This window comes from Pteropus medius, unplaced genomic scaffold (assembly GCF_902729225.1).
Source record: "Pteropus medius unplaced genomic scaffold, Ma_sr-lr_union100, whole genome shotgun sequence".
NCBI classification, from domain to species: Eukaryota; Metazoa; Chordata; class Mammalia; order Chiroptera; family Pteropodidae; genus Pteropus; species Pteropus medius.
The window spans coordinates 34,533,359-34,559,270 of record NW_024340849.1 but is presented as its reverse complement, the minus strand read 5'-3'; the positions used below and the strand labels follow the sequence as shown (position 1 = coordinate 34,559,270).

Genomic DNA, 25,912 nt, shown 5'->3' with positions numbered 1-25,912 from the left:
TTCTTGAGCCCATGGGTTAGATCTATTAATATGAGAAAGACCATTAGTGGCACTTTTTAAACACAGGAATTATTCAAAAATACACAATGTAATATGCAAGATGTGATTACAAAGAAATGGGATTGATTCCACAAATCACATACAAAAATCAGATTCATTACATAACAAGCACGCCTTGTATAAATTACAGTCCAACCGTCAGGGGCACTAATATGCACTTTAATTTGGAGTATAGTACAGAAGTAACCTCACCATCTAACGAGATGAATTATTAATAAAGCTAAAAGATGCTAAAAAAAAAAACCCTGCTTGTATGAAGGCCAACTCTAATCTCATGTATTTTATAAGTAATCTTCAATAAAATGCTACCATTTTATATGCAACTGAACCATAATATTAACTAGTCTGACAGAATGTCCTTTTCTTTGAACAGGAAAAATTGCATTGATAATAAGATTTTTATCTTTTTTTTTTCCTTGTTTGGTATAAAAAATAAAATAAAAAGAGAAGCGGACTATAGTTGTGGTTCCAGCATGTGAAATGATTCTCCAAATGGCTCTGGATCTTCATTTCATCAATTGCGGTATGAGGAAGTCTCACTCAATAACTGCTAATATCTTTTACAGCACTAAAAATATATGCATACCCATAGTCTAAAATTCAATATCATAACAGGTCCCTGAGTGACTATCACCACTGAAACCTTTATTCTCATATTTTTGCTTTGTTTTTGTTTTTCTTGCTGTTTAACAGGTTTTAAGTAAAATACAATGGCTTCTCTGGGGCAAAGCAAAGGAGAACTCTTAAGGGAATAAAATTGTTTCCAATGTATTTTTCTCTGGTTTTTAAAAAGCACTAAATCCCAAAACCAAGTTAAAATCCAAACTTCACATTCCATGTAACTATAGATGAAAGGGCAGCAGTAGCTACAGTGCTAAAAATCACTTCTTTTCAATAGATTAACAAATTGCATTGGCACTAATAAATTATAATGTATAATCTAGGTGCTTTTCGTTTGCTAAAATTTGTAAGTTATCACAAAAGCAAAAGAAGCTCAGTCATTCTGTCTGAAACACAACTCTTCCTAGAATAGACCAGCCACCTTCTTCCCATGAAACAGATTTCAGTCATTTCATCACTAAGGTCTCACAATGAGTATAAATCCTTGAAGATCGAATGACACTAACAGTACTTTAAGTTACAAATTCGTGCTTCATCCCCTTTGAAAATAATGTCAACAAGAAAAAGTAAAACTCAAACTTCTTTAGAACAGTTCTATAAAACTGTTTAGTAAGGAATACAAAACAGCTGTTAACCGGAAAATTAAAATAGGCATTCAAGAAAACTAAGGATACAACCCATGATTCCTCTTGATTTACTATTTTGATGAGATAAATGCTCTTTAGCAAAGATAGACTGAAGACCTACGAAATTCCTTGGAAGATATATGGCAAAAAGAAACCCAATATGATTCTACTTCGGTTTAAGAAATGACAGAAAAGGTGCTCCATTGAATTTTACATGATACATTTTCTTCTAAAATATTCTAATAAAATAAACTCAGTATTTTTTGTAAAACATACATTCTCTATTCTGTTCTTATAATAGCCATACATAAGCATTTTATTGCAAGTTTTGTATTTTAACGTGTAGCATTCTTTTCCTAAGGTTCAAAGTCATTTTTTAAAATAAGCTATTTTATATGCACAAACTACTTTTTGATAATTCTTTCATGGATTACAGTTTAAACTTTACAACAAGCAACTTTGTTGAATATCTTATTGTTTTTCTAGGCGGTTTCAAATCCCTTGATGTTTGGCAAGTTTTTACAAAATTAATGAGGTTAACCTTCATTTTTCAGACTTGCAGAGTTACTTTATGTTAACATAGACCTCTTAATTAAAGATGACTCATAGTCAAGGACTTTTAAATTTGACTTTTCCTTTAGGAAAATCTACTAAGTTCAAAGTAGACCCTAAAAAAGAGAGAAGTATATAATATTTTCTAATCTTTAACACATTTAGGCAACTAAATGCAAGTTAATCTCACTTAAAATAAATTAGACTTATGAAAAGATAGACATCTGAACAAAAACTTAGAGACATTAATAATGTTTTTCACTTTATAAAGTTCCTTTTTGTAGCTGCATAGTGTTTTACCTTCTTACCCTTTTCATACTTAAATGTATGTGGCTTACTACAAGACAGGCACTGTGAGATGTTCTAGAAACAAAGTGAATTGTGTTTTCTACCATCAAGGGTATCACAGTCTCACCTAAAAATTATGTGAATTAAATAGAAGAGCTACATAGTGAGGATTAGGAAAATTAGGCCAAGAAATTAAATGACTGAAGTTGGCACTGAGGATTATAATTAAAGAGTACTACAAAATGTATAGTTTGCCACAAAAAATATTTGCTTTGGAAAATGTTAATTTTCTTGCAATTTGTAGGAAAAAATGTCTACTATATACAGAAAGTGGCAAGTATAACTTTTTGCAAAGTTTCGTCAGCTGGATTTGAAAATGTGCACTTCATTTTGAAATACAAATGTGCAATTCTTTAGAGCTACACCCCAAAGAAAGAAAAGGAGAAACAGTTTTTAAATATTCCTTTCTTAAACTATCACCCCTGCCCCACAGAACATCTTTGCACAATTTTATGATGCTTTAGTTTGTTTTTAGAATAATAGAAATTCATAGAATCACTGAATTGTGTTTAAAATACAAAAACATGCTTTGTACATAAGCCTTTTTATTTTATGCTTCGTTTTCCAATTTCACTAAATCACTGTTGAAGGGAATGAATAGGCAATTTTTGTTACCTGAAAGGAAAATATATGATTCTGCTTGGTTCTTTAATTTCTCAGTGAAGATATACACATAGCTCTTTAATAAAAACATGCCATCGAGTTTCCATTTCCCATAATTCCTTCTGCATCGTGAACAAAGTCATAATAGGTATGTCAGAATGAAAACAGGGATAAAGTTCTTTTGAGCTGACGGAAATGCCTATGCAGCTTTTTAAAACTGGAATACTGACCGTCAGCAAAATAGAGATTGGGTGGCTCAAACTGAGCCCATATTACATCTGATTCACTGATCCCTTTCAAATTCTTGCCCCCAACCTCGGAGCAACACAAAACCTTCCTGAGCTCTGTCGGTCCTTTTGTTTGTTAGAAAAACAAAATACGACATGAGATTAAACTCTTAGGGGGTAAAAAAGCATTTCTTTTTGGACAAATATCTCTCTTTCGGTTATCTTAAAATGCAAGCTCTATCTTGTTTTTTTTCAGGTAGTATACATCCATCACCTATTATTTAGCAATCTGTTAAGGTAAAACATCTGTAGCTCTCCTAGCTTTCTCTAAAGGAGCAACTTACATGAAGAGTCAATAATAAACGTGCTTTGTGTACCCAGCGGCGCTCAAAGTGCTTAGAAGATCATTAAGATTGGTAAGGAATGGTTGATTTTATACCCTAAACTGGGTATGAATCTGAGATTAAATGTCAAAAGTCTGAGAATACTTGTTAAAATACAAAATTTCATAATTAAAGAATGTAAAATGAAAGATGCTAAGTGCACAACATGTCCTGAAAATATTTTGCTAATGAGTAGATCCCAGATTTTTAAAGAGTGCTTTTTCCCCAGATTCTGATAGATGTTAAATGCATGAAGAGACTTTATGAGGTTCCAGACTAGCTTCCTACATGAAGGCAGAACTACTTTTAACAATGGCTTGTCAGATGTTGTCTTGTTCTTGAACATCCTCCTTTGAACAATAATTTTCCAGTACACGCTATATGCCAAAAAGTTTAGTATAGCATAAGAACGTTATGAAAACCAGTGAAAAGTCTATGGAAATACTCTGGGACATGTTGAACCTTGAAGGATTTTGGGATGTGAAAATAAGAGAGTTCCAGAAGCAACAGGAATAACACAGAACAGAAGAAAAGAGGCAAATGACATGACCCAAAAAAAAGGCAAATGCCAGCCATTGCTCAAAATATAGTTTATTTTGCAACCATTACCACAATCTAATTTTAGAACATATATTACCCCTTTGCAGTCACTCCTCTATTACCCACCCACCCGCTCCTCAAGCCCAGGCAAACACTAATCTACTTTCTGATTTTATAGCTTTATCTATTCTGGATTTTCATATAAATGGAATTTTATAATAAAAAAGTTTTTATGGAGATATAGTGGAAGATACATCTATAAGTTTAGTGTGGGCACACTGCAGAGGACTTGCAAACACATGAGATGCTGAAGGTTTCTGGGCAGGAGAAATGAAAGTAAGGTTTTAGGACAAGTGACCCAACTTAAACGTCCAGGCTGAAGTATGAATGAAAGCCCAAAGACTGGCAAAGCACTGAAGAGGTTAGTGTTTGAGCCTGAACTAAGGATTAGAGCCAGAGAGATGGCAACAGGAATCCCAAAAGAATATATATCCAAAAAGATGGTGAAGAAAGAATCCAGAGAAACTGGCAACTAATCAGATGTGAGGATGAGGAATGGCTACGAAAGGAAAACGGGGAGTCAAAAAGGATTCCAATACTCTGAGTCTAATTGGTGGAAAGATGAATGGAAATGGCTTAAATTTGAAGGAGAAAATAGTTTTAGCACACATTGCTTTTTGAGAACTGCTGATTTAATTTAGCTTTAAAAAAATATATATGAATTGTGAAACTTCTGACTACCTGACATTGGGCTAGGTGTAGAGGATTCATTAATTACCACACAAGCCACACCTGGCGGAGCTCCTGGTCTGATTTTAGAGACAGATAAAAATCGTTTGCCTAATTGAAGTCATAGGAATGAGGGGAAATCTTTCAGGAAGAAAGTCACGTCTAATCTTAAATTTTCCTGTCGAGATTATCTTATTTAGCTGTCTTACTGACAGCCAATATCTGATAGCCATCTCGTATGCAAGTGTCTGTCCAAAAAGATGAAAAATATACTGTCAGCCCTTGTCTTATTTTCCTCCTTATTAAATTTATTAGTTTCTTTACTCATGGACCTTTACTAATTTGCTTTTTGTCCTCTGCACCACATTCTAATTTGCTAGTACCTTTTTCAAATGTAAATTTTACAAAACTAAGTTCCTTAAGTTCAAACACCGGTGCAAATTACTGCAAGATAACATATGAGTACCTACTGAATGTAAAATGCATTTCAGCTTTTGTAACTCCTATGCAGACTCGGCAATTTCTTGTGAGCTTATGAATCTTAGAAAGTATTGATGATAACTAAGCAATGCACATCCCAGCTTTAGGATTATTCAAAGGGCAGTGGCCTCTATGGGTCATCCTTCAGACTTTTGGCCCCCTATTAATGTTCTACCAGATTTATGCCATGGGTCTAATGTCATGAAGAGTCCCTTCATTTCTCTCCTTACCATGGCCATTGAGAATTGTCTCTGCTAAGCCCATAGCCTATATTACGTGGCTTCTTGCATGAATCCACATTTCTGACATCTGGGGATTCTGAGGCATAGGGAAGGCGGGGACATGTGATGCACAGGAAGTCAGGCATTTGAGGTCAGAGCACACTGGTATACTGGCACCCTTTGCTCGGCTGCATTCTTCCAGTGCTCCTTCCAATCTGCCTTTGGATTTAGGAGACTGTTGTTGATATTGCAGCAATTTCACAGACATGATCATATTTGATCCTTACAACTCACACCAGCCTGAGTAAGCAGCAACTCATATTTCCATTTTATAAAATGAATTAATCATGGCTCAGGGAGATTAAGCAACCTGCCCTAGGTCTCACAACTGTCAAAGAGAACAAACTGCTATTATTAGGGAACAAATGAACTACAAAAAATAATGATAGGTTTCTAGTTCACATTTAGTTTATGGCTTGTTATAATTACCTATTTTCTGCTCTACCAGTGCCAAGTCAGGATTTTACAGTCTGTATCACGTGGGTTTTTTTTTTTTTTTTTTTTTTGGTCAAGTTTTTCTTACCACTAATTTGTAAGGATAATTTTCCTCCAACTCTACTAGTTGTAGAAATAAGCATTTCCACAGAATTTAGTCCTGTGTGACTATGAAACAGATCTTGGTATTTTATAGTAAGACTGTAAACACAAAGAAAGCAAAGTTAAGGGTCAGTCAACACTTAAGGTTCAAGAAAAGGAGAGTATCAGACAACCAACAATGAGTCAATGTCTTCTAAACTACATTCTGATGATAACATCTGCCTTAATACTGGCGACAGCTGACGGACAATGCCAAAAACAGAAGCGAATCCCTTTTTGACAAAATACACACAAATAAAAGTTGAAAATAGTTTTTATTATGAAAATATCTTTAAATGATGCTACTGAAGGATGAATAACTTTTCTTAGTTGGAGCCAATGATGCTTATTGGAAATTGACTGGGCATTTGTGCACAAGGCCTGACTGAGAGTTAAGTATCCAAGCAAATGTGTGGCATGCTGTTGTCCTTTCCAACTGCTTTGTTTTATAGCAAAGACACTGTTCTTTAGCAAAGGAAACTATCTCAGCTTTACTGTCTGATCAAGGTAACAAAAGGACCACTATCTTATAGCTACATGGCATTTTACCAGTTACAAAACTGACTTTGCATAAGCAGAAGGCAAATTATGATTTCTGATATGGCAATACTCCAAAAACTGTATGCCAGTGGGGGAGAGTCTGCCACATCAGGAAAATAATTAACTCACTTTCAAGTAGCTAAAAATTCTGTGATGAACAGATCACATTAATTTTCTTCGGTCAGCACCCTGATAAAAACTATGTTCCTACAATTTTCATTCAACACAAAAACTCTTAGCTTCTACCTCCTATTAACAGAAGTGTCAGGAACAAAATTATCCATAGGTAGCAAAACCGGCAACTACTTGAAAAATATCAAATGCAAAAAAGCAGAGAAAACAGTATAAAGTAGAAGATGAAATGACAGAGTCCAGCAGAGAATTCTGCACACTCTCACGACAGTAAATATTGCTCTACTCAGGGGACAATATTAAACACAGAATACTAAGATGGGTAACTCCCGTCCTGGCCCTCCAGAGACTCAAATATAATGAAAGAGGAACGAATGCCAAGGATTCTAGTTCACTGTTCTCATACTAAAAGATCTTTCTTTGATCCACTGATACAGTGATTATGCCAGATACACAACATACACTGCCTCGTTTAATCCCAAGAACAACTAACTCTAATAGGCAGGTGTTATTTTAGAGATTGAAAAAAAAAGTCGCAGAGGAGTAAAGTACGAGGTTCAAGGTCACACAGTGGTGGAACTAGCATTTGAACATGGCTGTGTAATCCCAAAGCCTTTCAGGCAGAAGTTACAGGACCGAAGTCCATAGTGAACATAAGTTGAGAGTAAAATCATGAGTCACAAATTAATATCCTTATGAATAAAAATATCTTTCCTTTAGGAATTGCACTGGAGTATACATTTATAAAATAATGAAATCTTTATCATTTGGTACATTCTTGAAACTCTTTTAATTGGCATGTTTATAAAAGTGGTTTTCTGAAGCAAAAAAATCTCTCCATTCTACTTAAAATAAGGTATCCATAGGCACTGGGGATTCATAAATATTTCTGACTTTTCTAAAAGAAAATTAGAATTCATTTGATTTCTCACTGGAATATATATCAAGTTTTATACGAAATAAGAAAAGATTTCTACTGTGTACTTCCTACTTTAATCAGAGCCTGAATCGGACCCCAGACTAACCAGGCAAAGTCAAAAAAATGGACAGTCAGCAGGTGTCTGTGTGTTTTCAATGGATAAGTGTCCATGACAACAGGAAAAAATGCCACAGCAGTGCAAGCAACACTGTTAGTAGGCTCCAAGAGATTAGGAATAGAATTAGCCTAGAGATCAGTCTACGTAGACTCTTTCCCTTCCTTCTTATATATGAATCATTCTTAACAGAGTTAAGAAATATTACAAAAGCATGACCTGCCTCCATGTCACTTTTATACCTGTTCCTGATTTTTTTCTTCTTTATTCATAGATAAGCTTTTCTGCTTTTATAATACCTAATAATATAGCACTAGAATTAATGGAATAATGTTTTATTATTAACCTTAAGGAATATTCTAGGTTAGAGGGTCTTTTTCTGTAATTCCATGATTAACCAGCCAGCCTCAGATGACAACTAAGGTGATGTGTTTGATACTTACATGCATTCTTTACAGAACAGTAATATAGTTGGGGCAGCTACATTGATGGTCTGACATTACACTTCCAAAACATTTACAAATCTTAAACTTTGATAAATTTTGTTCTATTTTTCATTCATTCATTCAACAGTTATTTATTGAGATCTTACGATGTGCAAGACACTGTTAAAAGCCTCGGGGATATAGCAGTGAGCAAAACAAATACATAATGTTTAAGAAAAACTGACATTTTAAAAAATATTTATAAAAATAAAATTTGTATTGACTAAATAAGTTATTACAGAAAATTAAGGCTTTAAAAGTAAAATTTTAACCTTTCTGTTTGAAGTCTATGAAATGAAGGGATTTTATCATTTTCCATTACAGAAGAACAATAATAAAACAGAGTAGCTAGAATTAGTAACTTCTAGCAGGAGACTAGGCCTGACACAATAAAAACAGGTTTGGTTTGAAGGAGCTGATAGAGATTTGTGATTTTTAAGGGCATCTGAACAACTTCTCTAGTGGCACCGAGTTTTCATTACATCTCATTTCACTTCAAACTTTACGGCTTTTCCTCGTGAAATAAAGATCCCACCCGCACTATTCTTATAATTAGCATATTTGAAAAATATCATTTTCATTTCAAGTTACAAATAAAGTAAAGTTAAAAGGAATTATTTCTCTAAGGACAAAAGTTGGATAGAGACCAGGAGGAGCTGGAGAAGCTGTGTTTGCGAGTGAATGATCTCAACTGAAAGGATCAGCGTTGAAGAACTCACCCCTGGCTGGGCGGCTCATTTCCTTCTCAGGCTCTTGGAATTTTGAACAGATATATAAAAACACTGAGACCTGCTGATAGTGTGTTAACTTTTGGCTGTACATTGGAAGAGAAATTCCAAAAACCGTTCCACTTCTTGACTGTTAACTTCTTTGTCTCTTCAAGACTTACCTGGTATTCTTCCAATGCTATCCTTTTTGCTTAAGTTCATTTCTGTTACTTGCAACCAAAAGAACATAATATCACATCTCCTCCCACTGGTCCATTTTGTATGCTTCATTTGAAGTCATCTTTTTTCAAATCATCCTGCTAAAAATTTTCAACATTTCCTGCTGCCAAATGATAAAATCACATCGACCAATATCCCAATATTCACTTTATGAAACTTCTGTAGGCTTTCAAATGTAGATCTAGGTACACGCATAGCCTGTCACCACTTCCATACCTTGCCTCCCATTCTTCCTAAATCACTACTGAAAATGGTAATGGAAATGGCAGTGAACATTATTTTAATGATATGTTTGGCTTCAAATGCTAGAGCTGCCAATTATGAGATGCAGAAACTTGTACATGTTTTCTTACCTCACGAAGCCTTCGTTTGTCTTTAATAAAGTGAAAATAATAATATCTTGTTCCTAGACTTAAAGATTTAAAAAGACCATATATATAAAATCACCTAGCACAGGCCCTAGCACATAGACTGTTTTCAATAAATTAGAGACATTTTTATTTCACTATGACTTAAATTTTTATCTCTAACCCGAAACATTGTCTTCAGATTCAGAGCCATGGATTTAAGTGCCTATAGGACCTTTCCACCTGGAAAGACCTCAAATTCAAATTCTATCTGTTCTAAAGGAAAATTAACACCCACGTTCCTTCCAACCTGGGTGGTCCTACATCCCTTATGCCTTGAAGAATGGTATCACCATCCACCAGTCACCCAGCCACAACTATTATCTTATCTTCCTTCACTGTCCAATGGGTCTTTATGCCCTGCAGACTTTACCCCTTAAAATCTGTGGGATCCATCCTCTCGTTTCTTCCTGGCCCTCAGATTGTCTATATTGTTCACCAGGCCTCCAGTAATAGCTTCTTAATGACTATTCTCTGCCTTTGTTACGCTCACCAAATTTACCCTTCCAACAGCTAATGAATAAGTCTTTCTAAAACTCAAAGTGATCAAGTGTAAATCTATGAATAGTTCCCCATTGATTAGAGAATAAAAATGTACTCTTTAGTCTGTGACACACATCCTTGACAATGTGGCCATGGCCTAAAGTCAATTCTCTCATCGTGCCTTGATAGTGAACTCCATTCCAATCATAGCCACTTGCTTACAGTTTCTACAGCACACCAGATTGTGGCAGACTTCCTCTGCCTTGTTCTTGGTGGTGCATCTGAGTGGAATGCCCTCAATTCAGCACCCTGGCGAGTGACTATGCATCTTTCAACGGTCGCTTCCCTTATGAAACCCTGGCAGATACAGCCTTCCCCCAAGTGTGCTCCAACCATAATGCTTAAATACTTCTATCACTTCTAGCACTCACACTTGTATTTAACATACTTTTCTATATATTTTTCCAAACTGAAAGGCAAAGCTGCGCTTTATTCCTTTAGTGTCTCTGGTGCTCAGCTCAGGCCCAACACATAACAAGCTCTTAATATATGCTTGAATGAATGAAGGTAACAAACAGAGACAGTTGAGGGAATTTAAATTTTAATTTCAAGAATGAAAAGCATAGTTCAGAGTATGTTTTAGAGTCTGTAGACGTTCAGTGTCTCACAGGACCCACAACAATACAGAATATGATAACTGTTCATAATTATGATTTCTACTCATTAAGAAAGCATTCCATCATAGCTATTCAGAATACCCTATTTAAGGTAATCAAGTATGTGATGAAGCTGAAACATTGTTCCAAAAGGGGTTGAGTCAAGCATTCATTTTTGTAAGATGGCTATTGCCCCTTAAATAACAATTTGAAAGACTTGTAAATGCTTCATAGTCTAATTTAAATACAGTACATTACTAGACAACAATAGCTTACTATTGTCTAGTAATTTGTGACCATCTTCTACATTATTAGGAAATTTAGGAAACTTTAAATAAATTTGTACATAAGTTCCTTAAGGGATAATGGAATTTTAAAAAGAAACCTGGAGGATAAAAATGCCCTGGGAGAATCTGTTAATAGCCAATTACAAGAGAGAATTATTTCTTTAAAAAAATGTTAATAGCTATGCCACAGTAAAACATTAAGAATATATCCAAAGATGTGGTCAGAAACCAAAAAATAATTTTTTGACAAAAGTAATTCAGTGCAGAGAAAATGCTCTGCAAATTTACATAATGCATCCTAGGTTAACAGGTCTTCTGTGAAATATTTTCACAGACCAGAATAAAATTTATGTAATTTATCCATCATGTTCAAACTAGTCAATAAAAAAATTAAAGAAAATGAATGAATATTTTGATAAACTTTTAGATGTGCTGCCCATTCCAAGGTTAGTAAATATTTTTTAAAAAAACTCATTTGTACTTTCCAGTGAACTTCATTCAGAGAAAAAAAAAATCACGATTTTATATTTAAGATTTCATTTTTTGTTGAACTGGAGTAATGGATAAGAGTGACGGGAGCCATGACTGATTCAGTACATTTCTTCTTTTAAAGCAGCCTTAAGGCAGGTACACAATATTACCTTCGTAAAATCTAGTGGAGGATGAGAAAAGGAAGACGATGAATTTCAAGAATCATGCATTACTGGGATATGCTAGAAACCAAACGATTGTAGTGTTTGATATGATTCCCAGAGAGATGCCTTTGCACTTCAAATTTTCTATGGCCTTGTGATCTGCCATACTTCAGGCAGTTCACAAGCAAATTACCATCACTTCCATAGGAATTGGATTCTTAACTGTAAGAGAAGCAACTAAGATACAAAAGCACTAAGAGATTTAAATATCTAGAAGCTTGCTAGAAGCTAAGAAGAAACGAGATATTGATAAAAGTTACATATCTATCATGGAAAGCCATGGTTCTCTATATTTATGGCTGAGCAAGAATACATCAAAATACTCTTCATTTTACATCCCAAGATGTATTCAGATCAGAGGGTACTGGCCTGCTGAGCACTCAGACAATAGAGAAACAACTTGCCTTCTAAAGCCATGCTGGACTTCAGCAGATATCAGAAAACAAAACAAAACCAACAAAAAAGTTTTCATCTGGTAACTCATTTTTGATCATATCGCATCGTAAATGATTTTAGGCTGACGTAAACAGATTTCCATATGAAGAATAAGACCTTGGTAAGTTGGAATTGTGATGTATTTTTACCTAAATTAGTGTTCAATGCTAAAAAAATAAAAGGAGAGGAGAGCTGAAGTAAAATTTCCCGTTAACATTTTGTTTTACCGATCTGCTTCTCCCCTGAAATTATAGGCAGAGATTTTATTATGTTAAATGTATACACAGAAACGACCCTACAAAAATGTACCTCACAGTGATAAATAATGATTCTGGTTGTTATAAAGAATAACTGTATTTGATATTTAATGTGGGTCAAATGCCTCAAAGCATACAAAGTGGGTACCTAGAGACTGACATTAAGTTTTTTGGTATTTCTCCAAGACTACAATGTAATTCATGATGCTTACTATTTCCCAGTCTATGTGAAGGTGTTTCTATTTAATAAATCTGAAGCCCCAGAACCATGACATGAATTTGAATATAAGCAAAGAATGCTGAACCCCTAACTAAATGCAGCAGTCTCTCTACTTCAGAATAGGCAAACACTGCCAGCAAAAACAACAAACTAAATTTCTGTTGAAAACAAAAACGGCAGAGCGTGAAATAGCAGGCTGCCACCAAACATTGGGAGTTTGATTTTCATCAATGGCAGCTGAAACAGCCCTCTCCTCCCACTTCTGTATGGGAGAAAAAAAAAAAAGGAAGAAAGAAAACAGACAACACTATCTGCATGCAAGCAGCACAAACCTTGTCCTTCTACTTGCTGCTCTCCAGCATGAAATATACAACAGCCACAAACCACTTTTTAGACTGTTTCAGTCCCTGAACCCATCTGATACCCCCCAGTTATCATACATTCAGAGGAATACACAGTAATTTATAAAAAGATTCTGCTGGTGTCACATCACATATTAGAAAAATTTCCAACCAGAGGGCTTCTGATTGATTTGTTTGGGGTCATATAGAGGTAAAAGGAAAAATTTGAAAAAATAAGCACTTAAAAGTGATGAGTGGCAAATCCAGCTGGCAAGGTGAATGAATGCATTTCAAAAGCCTCCTCTGTGATGACTACACAAAAACGTGCCATGAGCATGGAGCACTTGTATACCAAAACAACAGTCCCTTGTGGCTATACAGCTATTTCCATTTCACCTGTTACAATGCTAAACCTGCCCCTGAAACTCTACTTTCTGTGAGAGATGAAAGTCTTCAGAGATAAAATGACAGTACAATTATGAACTGTGGTATTACTGAAGGGAAAGTTAGATTGAAAAAAGCAGATTGATAAAAACTGGTAGAAAACATCCTTTGCTAGACTAGATTATTCATGATACCAGAGAACACAAATATGCTTTCAAATTTTTATATGTATTGACCATAAGGAGGCTGAGTGACTGGATTAACTTGTCACTGAATGATATCTATGACACGGACACACGCACATTAAATGTCAAAAAGCCAATAATCAACAACATCAAACTTTCTCAGCCACATCCGGAGACTTGGTCACTGCTTTTAGAAACTTTCAGTATAATTTAATCTGGATAGAATTAAATAATTATTTTGATGATTATTTTAATAGTCAGAATTAATGCACAGCAAATATTCACTAGCTTCTTCCTCCCCCTATGGGTAGAATATACTTTCCTAGTTCATTGATATGGTGCTTGGAAATGTCTTGCTTTTGGTACTGGGATGTTAGTAGACGTAACATAGACAAATGTTTGAGATACACTTGCGCTGCGGGACTTGCTCTCTTGGAGGTTGTCATCGCCATGCAAAGGCACATGTTTTGAGCACTCATCAAGCTAAAGAGGATGAAGAAAACATGGAGCAGACCTAAACTCAATCTGCAGTTTGTAGCCACGCCCAGCCTGGATCAACTGAGTCCTACCCAACACACAAATGCATGAACAAGGATAACGAGTTTGGAGTGGTTTATTATAGAGCATCATTTTGGCAATAGCTAACTAAGATAATATTAATAAAGATATAATTAGTATATCATCATAAATAGTGCCTACATATTAAATAAATGGTATAGGATAAAATTAAAACACAGGTTTCATTACTGTGGATAAATACAGCATTGTTATAAGCCTTAGTAAAATTGGACCTCCTTAGTTTTGCTCCTTCCAATTTTTCTACACCCACATAAGTAGCTGCTGCCATTTATCAAATACTACGTGTCTCAACATCTCAAGCTAAAGCAGTTACTTTTTATTCATTTGATTCTTAAAACAATTCCAGTAATGTAACTTTATCCATCTTACTGATAAGGAAATCAAGACTCACAGAGGTTAAGTAACTCAGACCACAGAGCTAGTAGGCTGCAGCTCTAGATTTCAAATAGGTGCTTCCTTAATACTTACCATATTTCAGGAACGTTTTTTTCTCCCCCCCCCCGCCCCCATTTAAAGATGGTTAACGGAGGAACAAGCCGACTCCATAGAAGAGATATAATGTCTTTTTCACTTTTGTTGCTCTGTAGGGACTCATCTGGCACTGAAATAGCTCTCCCATTCCCACCCCCAGATGGTCCACTTGACAAGAAGAGGCCTCTGGGGAATGCCTGAAAGCTCTCTTCTTACAAAGAAGTACAGCCTAGAAAATTCCTAAGATAGCCATACGGTTTAGCTCAAGAGGATACTTAAAAAAAAAAAAAGCTTGATTTTTTCTTCTGGCGATCATTAAGTTAGTTTGGTCTCTTGATATGGACTTACACAAAGGAAATATCAGGTTTTTTTTTACCACATGTCTCTAACCAGGTATATTAATAATTAACACTGAAAAGAAAATCCTTAATTCTCAAACAATTTTTCATTTCCCAACTCTAAATCTTATGCAGATAACTTATGAACATTTTTCCATACATTCTTTTCTTGAAGTGGCTTTTAAAATATACCGATGCGGAGAAGAAGCATTATATTAAATTATTATTAATATTTCTGTTGCTTATATAATCTCTTATCACAGATTTCGTTATGTATCAGGGTAGTCAGGCTACCTCTATTTCATATACTAAAGTATAGCTAACATGAGGGCAAAGATCTGTCAAAATTTAAGATATGATAAAACTAGGTATGAGTAGGAGTAACAATGATCTTGGAATGATACTAAATGCACTAAAAATTAAGCCTTGCATAATTAATAGGATGACAGTCAGTAATATCAGGCCTGCAACTAAAAACGTCAGGTCATCGGAAGAAATGCAGTCTATAAAGGGATGTACATGTACGATGATAGATTCTATGTCAGAATCATTCTAACACATATCAGAGGTTCCTGTCTTTTAAAAATTAGGATATTTAGTGCCAAATATTATTAATAAATACAAAATAATTTAAGCCTTTGCTGCAAATGAACTATACTGAAAAAATGCATCCTATTAACTGCAGAATTGTCCGCTCTTTATGAGTAAGTTTCCCAGCACACACCCTGTGAAACCAGTTAGAAATGCCTCTATGTCTATTTTTTCACCCCCAAATTCATGTTTACTCTCTAACCCTCACTACCTTTGAATTTGACTGTATTTGGAGATAAGGTAATGAAATAGATAATTAAGGTAAAATGAGGTCATATGGATAGGCTCTAATCCAGTATGACTGGCATCTTTATAAATAGAGGAAATTTGGACACAGACATGCATTTACAGAGAGGAAAAAATGTGTGAGGACAAAGCAAGAAGGTGGCCATCTACAAGCCGGGAGGCCTCAGCAGGAACTAAACCTGCTAACACCTTGATCTTGGACTTCTAGCCTCCAGAACTGTGAAAATATGTTTCTGTTGTTTAAACCTCATAGTCTGTGATATTTTGTTATGACAGCTCTAGCAAACTAATATATTATATAATGCTAAAAACTCTAAAAATTAGTCACTGATTTCATTCAAAAAGTCAAGTTAGCATGACCTTAATTTTTATGTTATGTATTAAACATTTTTAAGATAATACCCAACACACCTAAAGTAAATCATAATTCATTAAAATTACCGAATATTGTCAGTAATCAATTTTCCCTGAATGCCACATATATGTATGTACACATACATATGCATCTGCATGTATATGTTTCATATATTTCTATATATGTATATTATAAAGCTGCATACATGCATACACATTTGTTTGACTCAGATTCCAATTAGATTAGTTGAAACGTCTCCTTAAATTTATAGGTTCTCTGTCCCCTTTTTCCTTTCAACAGTTTTGCTATTATTGAAGAAACCAGATCATTTGTGTTATATAGCGTTTCCCCATAATCTAGATTTTGCTGATTGTAATTCTACAATGTCATGTAACATGATCCTCTGCCCTTTATATTTCTTATAAGCTAGAAGCTTGATCAGATCTAGAAGCTTGATCAGATCCAAGCTTATTATTTTTTAAGGCATTATCAACAGATGATGTTGTGTATTCCTATCAGAAGGACACAACAGATTTTCTTTCTTTTAGTCTTTGGTGATCAATGCTTGGATCCACTATTTCAATGAGATGGAAAACAGTGATGATCGATTTACATAATTCCTTTATTTATTAGCTGCAATACTTCTATAAAAAGGACTTACTTTCATTATCTATTCATACATAGGGTCGCTGTGAAATAGTCATTATGTAAAAATAAAACATGATAAACACTTTATTATTACCCTTTATTCAACAATTTTCAAAATAGTGACCAAATGAGTAAGTTTTTGAGATTTTTTTTCTACTGCAGTTATTAACCGTGTTAATTCCCAAACTGGCCTAGCTTGAGGAGACCTTTTGATAAGACTAGTAATTGTTGATAGTTATGTTGCTGTATGGTAGGGCAACATGACAATCAAGGTCGTCTCATATACTTCTTGCCAGAAACATGGGATCGGCCATTTCTTCAAAGCATCCTGGATCTTTCTGGTGAACCTCAATAGAGACCCCCAGGGATATTCACTGCTACTAGATGGTCATTATTTTCAGGTATTTTCAAAGGCTAAATATAAAAAAAAAAAGTGTGTGTTTTTAAAATAAATTTATTTTTATACTTCTCATTGAAATTCCAGATGTCAGAATTTCTACTCCATCACACTGTTCTTACTACCTCTATCTTTTCTCTTCCAATTAAAAACATGGTTACTCACTTGCTTTACCTCACAAAACACACATACGATAGTTCCTAAAACTAAAACTACTACCAAATATGATTGTTAAGAGTTTCATATTAATTCTTTTGCCTTTTTTTAAGATGTTAGCATATATCCCATTGAGGATATATTCAACTTGAGTCAACACCAGAGTCTCAGTTTTGCTGGCCTGCATTACTTTTATAGCATACCACAGATGAAAATTGTTATAACCTAAGCTTGTTCTTAATTATAAAACTATTTTTAGAACAGCCATACAGCATAAGTCAGGTTATCCATATCATGCAACAGAGTTAATGATGCAAATATTTACATTAACATAAAATCAGACAGTTGCATATATGAAAACTTTTCAAATTTTAATGGTACAACAATAAGAAAAATGTACTATAAAATACATGTTTCATAAAAGCCTAACAAGCTCCCAAATTGTTAAAACTATAATATTAAAAAAAAAAAAAGCCATACTTTAAACATCAGCTACTTAAAATGTTAGATTTAAGTAGCAGTGTAAGGCCCTCTTGTCTTTTTATGGTGATTAAAAATAAACAAACAAACAAACAAACAAACAAATAATAAAAGCATATAGCTTTGTAAAATTCTTTGTTTCATTTAAAAGTACTTGAAAATATCACATCCCAAAATTATTATAGGGCAACAGCAATGTTTATACTACTTTTCTTGTATTTTGAGTCTCGACCATTTTATACTGAGCCTCTCATTTCTATTACAACATAGTCCCTATTTGGTGTTTAAAAAAAAGTGCGTAAAGGAGTCAACGACCAACAACTGAGGAGGAAGTTCAATGATGATGGGCAGGAGAATATCCCGCTGTTTGAAGGGATGGGAGAAGAAGCAGTCTTTCTCATCCGGAGCAAAGAAAAATGAGAATTCTAGCGAGTTATTTACGGTGGCACATACCCACAACTACAGCATGTCTCACCCATTGTTTTGAGCACTAAAGCATCATTAACACATTCTAATAAAAAAATTTCACAAGGGCTCCTTTCTCATCTACATGCAAAACTAAATGTCAGCAGGAAGCCTATAGCTTCAGGAAGCCATAAAGTGAAGCTTGAACCCAGTAATGATCTTCAGCAGGGTGTCTACTAAGACAAATTTACTTGGCTGGGACAGATTTGATAGCATATGTGTCATGTAAAATGTGTATATGTAAAACTTCACACCATTTAAGCTACACGTCCCTGGGATTTGTAGACAAAAGTATCCTCTTTCATGCTTCAAAAAGTATTAATAAGCTTTTCTACATTTTCTTCCTAAAGGAGCTTCATGTTATTATTGGTAACCATCTATAATCTACAACCTTCAAAAATCACTAGCGGCGCAGTGTAATGCATATAACCAGCCCCAATTTATTCAATCATTAAGATCGACTTAGGCAAAGGAAAAAGTAATATGATATTTATTGCCTGCCTGAGAGGCGTTAACAGCCAAAACAAGTTAAAATATATGCTGTCCTTCATTTATTTCTCCAGACATGTCTGGATGAGAAACATCTGGAAATCCCTTAAAGCTATGAATTCCTCAAAGTGTGGGTGGAGGTGGGTGGGTAGGGGAGTAGAGGGAGACTTTTTCTCTCCTCTCTCAAAAGGAACCTCAACTCTGAATGATATTTGTTTGGAAGTGATCCCTGGGACAGAAGACAGTTTTTCCCACCCTTTTTCTTTCACTAGCTCCCTAAACTGGTAATCTTTCCATGAAGAACCAGTCACACCGCATGGGGATATACCAGAGTGTGATGAAAAAGAAAATAGAAGGGTGCCAAAATAAGATAGATAGACAGATAGGTAGGTAGGTAGATGGATGGATGGATGGATAGATGGATAGATGGATGGATGGATGGATGATAGATTAGATAGATGATAGATAGATAGATAGATAGATAGATAGATAGATAGATAGTAGATAGATAGATAGATAGATAGATAGATAGATAGATAGATAGATAGATAGATAGATGATAGATAGAGATAGACAGACAGACAAAGGTAAAAACCAATAGACTAAAATAAACTAGATGAACATAACTGGCTATCTCCCTCAGTTCTGATGTGGTTTGAAGAAGAGGCAAAAGCAAATGAATGCGGTGACCAAACCAGAAATATTCAGAAACCTGAAGCCCTATTTAATGAAAGTACAAAATACAAAATAAAGTGAATATTTACTTAGAGAAAATAAATCACTAAAATTACTAGAGCCTTGAGAGGCCCGGGTCTCCTTCTTCTGAGATCTCGTCAGGTAATTTACCAGAAATATTTCTAGATTACTACCTGGCTTCTCCTCCCCTTCTAGGACACTCTGAAATAATTCCCAGCAAACCCCATCACTCAGGGCCTTGAACTTTCAGTTTCCTTAGCTTAACGGTAAACTGCCTCTCATGTTTCTCACTCCCTCTGCTTGTCTTATCCAAGAACTGTGAATTTTCACGTCCTTTCTTTCTCGGTAGTTGCCTGCCATAATAAGACTTCTCATGCCCAAGTACGTCACAAATGATGCTGTACTAATTCAAGAGCTATGCTAGCTGGCTACTAAAAAACTATAAATTATAGTGACTACTCCAGTTTGTAGCTTACCCTCACACTCAGTTCCTCTTATAGAGGGAGAACTTGGGAGGTGAGCCAGAAACTCAGTCAGCAAGGGGTTTATCTCTTGTTGATACTTCATTGTTCAGAGAGGTGATGATATATAAGCCAAGATCTAAGCCAAAACCCCAACTCTATCAGGCTTCACAACTACAATATAACATCTATTACATTAGGATATAGGTAATAGGTTAAGGAGTATCCAAACACTTTAATTACAGAAGATGTCTTACCAGAAAAGGCACTTGAGTTATATGCTAAGAAGAATCCATTACAGAGCACATGTAATAGAGGAATCTTTCAAAAGGACTGCTATTTTCAACTATAAATGCTTCTATCTCCTAATATGGAAGAGGGATTACTGTGCTACATTCTCAGACACTGGCTCAAGTGCTAAGAATGCTGGCTACACTGATAATTCAGTCATTGTCAACCTCCAAGGAAATCCATGGTCACTTGCTATAGAATTGGTTCTTTGTTTTCCCTGGGCGCTGACATTATAAGAAATATTACATCAATTTCTTCTTTTCCATCGTCCGTCATCGTTGTCGTCGTCGTCGTCGTCATCGTCGTCGTCATCATCATCATCATCATCATCATCCTGACCAATTCTCCAATATTAAATCATCATCATCATCCTGACCAATTCTCCAATATTAAATCATCATCATCATCATCCTGACCAATTCTCCAATATTAAATCATCATCATCATCATCTTGACCAATTCTCCAATATTAAATTCTGCAGAAGACCATAGCAAAGGTGTCTTAGGAAGACCTCAGTAGCACCCTGGGTAATGAGGTGATTAATGGCTCAGAAAAGCAGGACAACCACCAACATGTATTTCTTGTAGGCAATGTCACACTGAAATGTTAAGAGATTTGAAGAGAATCACAAAATTAAATTTCATTCTCTCTAGGCTCCGATGATTATTCACTGAGATACGGAGCAAATCTGAAGAAAAGGTATCCTGCAGCTTTCCAGCTAAAGTGCCCCCACCCCATTTGTTCATCAAATATTTGAGAGTTTGCTATGTTTCAGGGTTTGCCTGCGAATTTACGCTATAACTCTCTCTGGTAACAACCATTTGAAAAGTACTTAATCGCTGCCTTTAAAATAATTATTTTTAAATTCAAAATATTTATCTGAAAAATTGTAACTCAACTGGATTGAACTGGATGGCATATTTCAACTACACACAAAAAAGAAAAGACTTAGCCAAGGCACACACTTACTAAATATAAAATAATTTTATCTTCAAAACTAATTACAAATGAACTTCAAAAATGCAGATACTTCATAAAGAGATACCAATATTACATTACTAAGGTAAAACTTGGGTTTCTAATCAGAATATTTTTAGATTTTAAGGTTGTCACCTTTTGAACAAGAGTTCGAACAAAGGCTCTTAATGTTTAATGCATCAATAATTTTCAGAATAATTCTTGATAGCAATGCATGGAATTGTATTGACAACCCCCTCTCCAAACAGATGACCTCTTTCACTTTTCAAAGGCAAGATTCTCCTTTTCTTAGTGATTATCAAACAGAGAAGGATGTAATTAAAACCATTTTATTAATTCTCTTTTTAGTTTAAGTGCCACTGAAAAGCTGATTCTACTCTCCTGTTTGAATAATGATTTCTATTATAGTGAAGTTGAATCTGAATTATACAAAGAATAAGTTTTACCACTGAATCAGATGGAAAAAAATTTTAATCTCTAAGTTACAAAAAAAAATTGTTTAGTCTTAGAATCTGAAATCCACAATATGAGCACGTTGAACATTCAGAAGACTCAATTCTGTCAACATTTATATATATAAATGCTGCTCTTCCAATATGAAAGAACTGGCAAATTGCACAAAAACATAAAAACCAAAAGTAAATTTCAAGTAACACTTGAAATAAAGGCCCTAAAATAAGAATATTATGGAAATTTAGCTTTCCACCTGGATCTTTCTCCTTATAAACCAAACCTTTTAAAACAAAATTTCATAAACTAGAGGGGAAAACAAACTCCACAAATGAACTAAGAAATACGCTGCATGGATTTATATACCTCGTAGTAATGATAATAATCAAAAACTTATTTTTAAAAAATTCACAGAATTTGAAAGCAAATATTTGCAAACTCGTATTGGTTATACAATGTACATTACTGTGTTTTTAGTTTTGTTTATTTTTTGTTTATTTCTAGTGACACTAATCTAATACTTTCATTGAGATGTAATTCACATATACAATCCACCTATTTAAAGGATACAATATAATGACTTTTAGTGTATTCACAGAAGTTGTACATCCGTTATTACAATCAATTTTAGAACTTTTTTTTTACTCCAAAAGAAATCACAGCCACATCCTTAGCCATCACCTCCTTAACCACTCCCATCCCAACTCCTTAGCATCCAACCTTAGGCACCCACTGATCTACTTCTTGTCTCTACAGATTTATCTATTTTAGACATTTCATAGAAATGGATTCATACAATACATGGTCCATTGTGACTAGCTTCTTTCACTAAGCGTGTTTTCAAGGTTCATCCATTCTGTATCATATATGAGTACTTCATTTATTTTATGGTGAAATAATACAGTTTTAGATGGATACACCACATGTTATGTATCCATTCATCTGTTAATGGACATTTATTTGGGTTACTTCCAGTTGACTCATTTTTAGTGTTTCTTATCTAGTTTTATTTTCCTGACTAAAGATATTCATCCTATCAAGCTCTGTAGAGCATCCTCTCCCCAAAGTTAAATAATTTACTTTCTGTTCAAAATTATGGTCAAAAGTACTAAATGTCTCTGAGAATCAAGTGGTACTATGATTCTTAAGCAAGGCCCACCACCTTATAATGGCCTAAATTTCCCCATTTACGAAACAATGAAATGTTACGGTGAAATAAAAATTATTTCTGAATTTCAAGTTTTAGAAATCTAGAAACTGATGTTCAAAATACATTGGAAAGAATTATCAAAATAAAGCTGAATAAAACCAAAAATGTACTATAGTGACATTAATCTAAAGCCACTCCACAGATAGGGAGGTAGAATAAAAAATGTCCCGATTACTTGCCCTCGACCCTCCAATCTCTACCAAGGATTTCATTGGCTAAATCCACCTGGAAACAGAGGTTAGCCTCCTGGGGCAGTGAGGAGATCTAGCGGAGCAAAGAGAAGACTCCTTGGTCCCAAAGCATTTCAAATAGCATTTCAAAATCTGAAAGCTAAGAGTAAGAGAAGAAATAAATATGTCAGAGTTTCTTGCTCTCAGTTCTCAACATCATTATCATGCATAATGTTTATTTATAAATACAAAGAATGTTCCATGGAGTCCAAATGATAAGTAGTCAGTATGCATTTCTGGAGCTCCAAGTAAGTGAAATTAACAAACATGCACACACACTCATAATATCACTATCAAGACCATTTTGAACACTCTGAGAAGGAACAGACAGATAAATGTTTCTAACCAGTGCAAAACTTATCAGCAAATTAAAAATAAACCGAATTTGCTCATACAGCAGATAATGCAGACACTCTGTATTAAAAATGGAAGTGTTAACGCCATAACCAAAATAGCTTCATTAAGCCTTATGGTAAGGTTATGTGACACCTAATGTTCATACATGAAGATAATAACATTAGTTACTATCAAGCAGGACTAGCAGCTTGGTCTTAAGAAGGCTGACAAGAAATGTCCTTTAGCTAAAGAAGAGCTGCAGAGGCCGAGAACTAACTCATCATGGTGAACTAGATCCCATGCTCTTCCATTAATTAGTGACTAATTTGACACAACCTGAGGCACTATGCTGGTGAAAACTACTGAATCTGAAATTTATTTAAGAACATAAGAAACAGATTAAATAAGAAAAGGACAAATCATTTCCCTACCATATTGTAAACCATCTTTATTCTTTCTCTCTCTTGCTATTTTTGGAGAATAAAAAGGCGCATCATTGTCACATATTACACGTGGGGCATATTCCAGGATTCTCCCTTAATTCCAAGACTAAGACTGACAAATGATTGAGGATATTTCTATTTACCATATGAAATAGAATCATCATGAAAATTCATTCAGTTCAACCACTTTCAGATTAGAGTAATCGTGACACATTGTTTTATTTGGGGAGATGCATATTATTTCTAAATTTATGCAAAAATTTTGTACATATATTTATATTACAGTAGTTTCAATTTTGGAAATTTGATATACTGTGATGTTAATCTTTGCCTGTGTTATTAATCTAGAATTTGATATCCTTCTTCAAAAGCTTTTGAGGGAACAATCTGAAAAAGTCTATATAATTATTCTTTAAGTGGAAAAAATAATCCATTTTATTCTGAACCTCTAATATTATTCCCACTTAATGCTGAATTTCATTCTTCCCAAAGGAAGTACACTCCTCCTTGTTTAGATACTCTTTCTGTAATAGTAACCCCATTTTTTTTCCATTTCAAGTTTCAGGTGTCCAGAACCAAGATACTCAGTGACAATCAAATCATTTTAATGTCACTTTCCAGGGCACTTTAGCCTCTTTCAAGTGGATTATTTCATGCACGCCTCCCTGAAATCTTGGACTAAAAGACAACATTTGATATGTCACTTCTAGATTTTCAGTACCCAATACCTGGGCTCTCACAGGCTTATCTACTACCTGTGTTATAGCATACCCATAAGGAATTAGCTACCTTCCCACCAGAATATGAGACACGTGAAGGCATCCACCATGTTTTGTGTGGGGCTGGAGTCACCAACATAAAGAGCCTGAGCTCATTCAGTGCTGACTGTCCAACTTACTTGGACATGACTCAGGATTTAGTTGCTAAGTTCACCATCCCAACTTAAACAATCCTCAAGGTTCTGTTTCTCTGGGAACGCCATAAAAATGTGATACAAGTAGCTTCCCAGAAGACAATAATGCAAAAAAAAAAAAAATTAAGATTTACTTTAAAGTTCTCCAGAGCACTGATAGCCACAAGAGGCCCAAAGTCAGAGGCAGGTCAGGAGAATAAGAAATAAGGCAACTCATCAGACAGCTAACTCAGTCTGCATAGAGTCAGACTGGACAAAATGAGAAAAATCGGGATGTGGTTAGGGACATGGTTTTGAAGCAGGCCAAAAAAATTTATGCTGTACACACACACACACAGACACACACACACAACTTACATATCCTTCTCTACATAAGGCACCTTGCCAAGAGTAAAAGTTGCATAGGAAGTATAGTATTTACAGCTATTGTTCTGCCCTCTTACAGTCCCAACTACAGCTACCACCTTTATAATTTATTTTTATAGTTATTATCTTATTTGAGTCATGTTACAATCCAGTGGGGTAAGTATAATTACCCTATTTAATTGCTAAGGCTGGGAAAAGTGAGGAAAGTTGCTAAGGACCTTCTCCAAGATGGAGTGGAAATGGGCTATGCATGGGGGTTTCATTGATTCCAAGCCAGGTGTTCATTCCATCATGCAGCAGGAGATTACATCAACCAGCCCCAAAGGAGCCAGGGACAGAATGTAGACAGCAAAGCGTTGAGTCAGGGTATCTGGGAAGACAACACCCATCGTCCAGCCTCCATTACAATGTGAGATCCTTCACCAGATCAATCTATGCAAACAAAGCAAAACAAAAACAAACAAAAAAATCCTCACTGGACTTTCCCTCATATACGCAGGAGACTTCTGGAATACCTACTATGAGTTCAGCACTGAGAACACATTATACCAGTTCCCAACTGTCACAGAGCTCATGGCCTAACTGGACACAACAAAGCATAAACAAGTTATTAAATAAACAGAAAATAAATATTTTAGGAGAGACGGCACACGTAGAGAGGCAAAATACCAGGAAATGATGAAAAGCGCACCATACCGCTAATCACGAGCAATCCATTAGTGGTAGAATTCGGATTAAATCACAACTAGGTTTTTCTTATTTATTATTCATGAGACATTTTGTTTTTCAATTATTTTTTTTTTCTACT

The 25,912-nt window shown here is 35.0% G+C and overlaps 1 protein-coding gene across 3 annotated transcripts in view; it reads right to left on the bottom strand.

The window, feature by feature from the left end:
- CDH2 (cadherin 2) overlaps positions 1–25,912 on the bottom strand; it is a 196,711-nt gene that overhangs the window by 77,710 nt on the left and 93,089 nt on the right. The window contains exon 1 of one of the 3 annotated variants that reach the window (XM_039843974.1): positions 9,107–9,161. The exons of the other annotated variants lie outside the window; for them this stretch is intronic. Within the exon in view, the coding sequence (XP_039699908.1) occupies positions 9,107–9,146 (40 nt within the window). The 5' untranslated portion in view covers positions 9,147–9,161. Of the gene's footprint in view, positions 1–9,106; positions 9,162–25,912 lie in introns of those variants that run through there. 3 annotated transcript variants of the gene reach the window in all.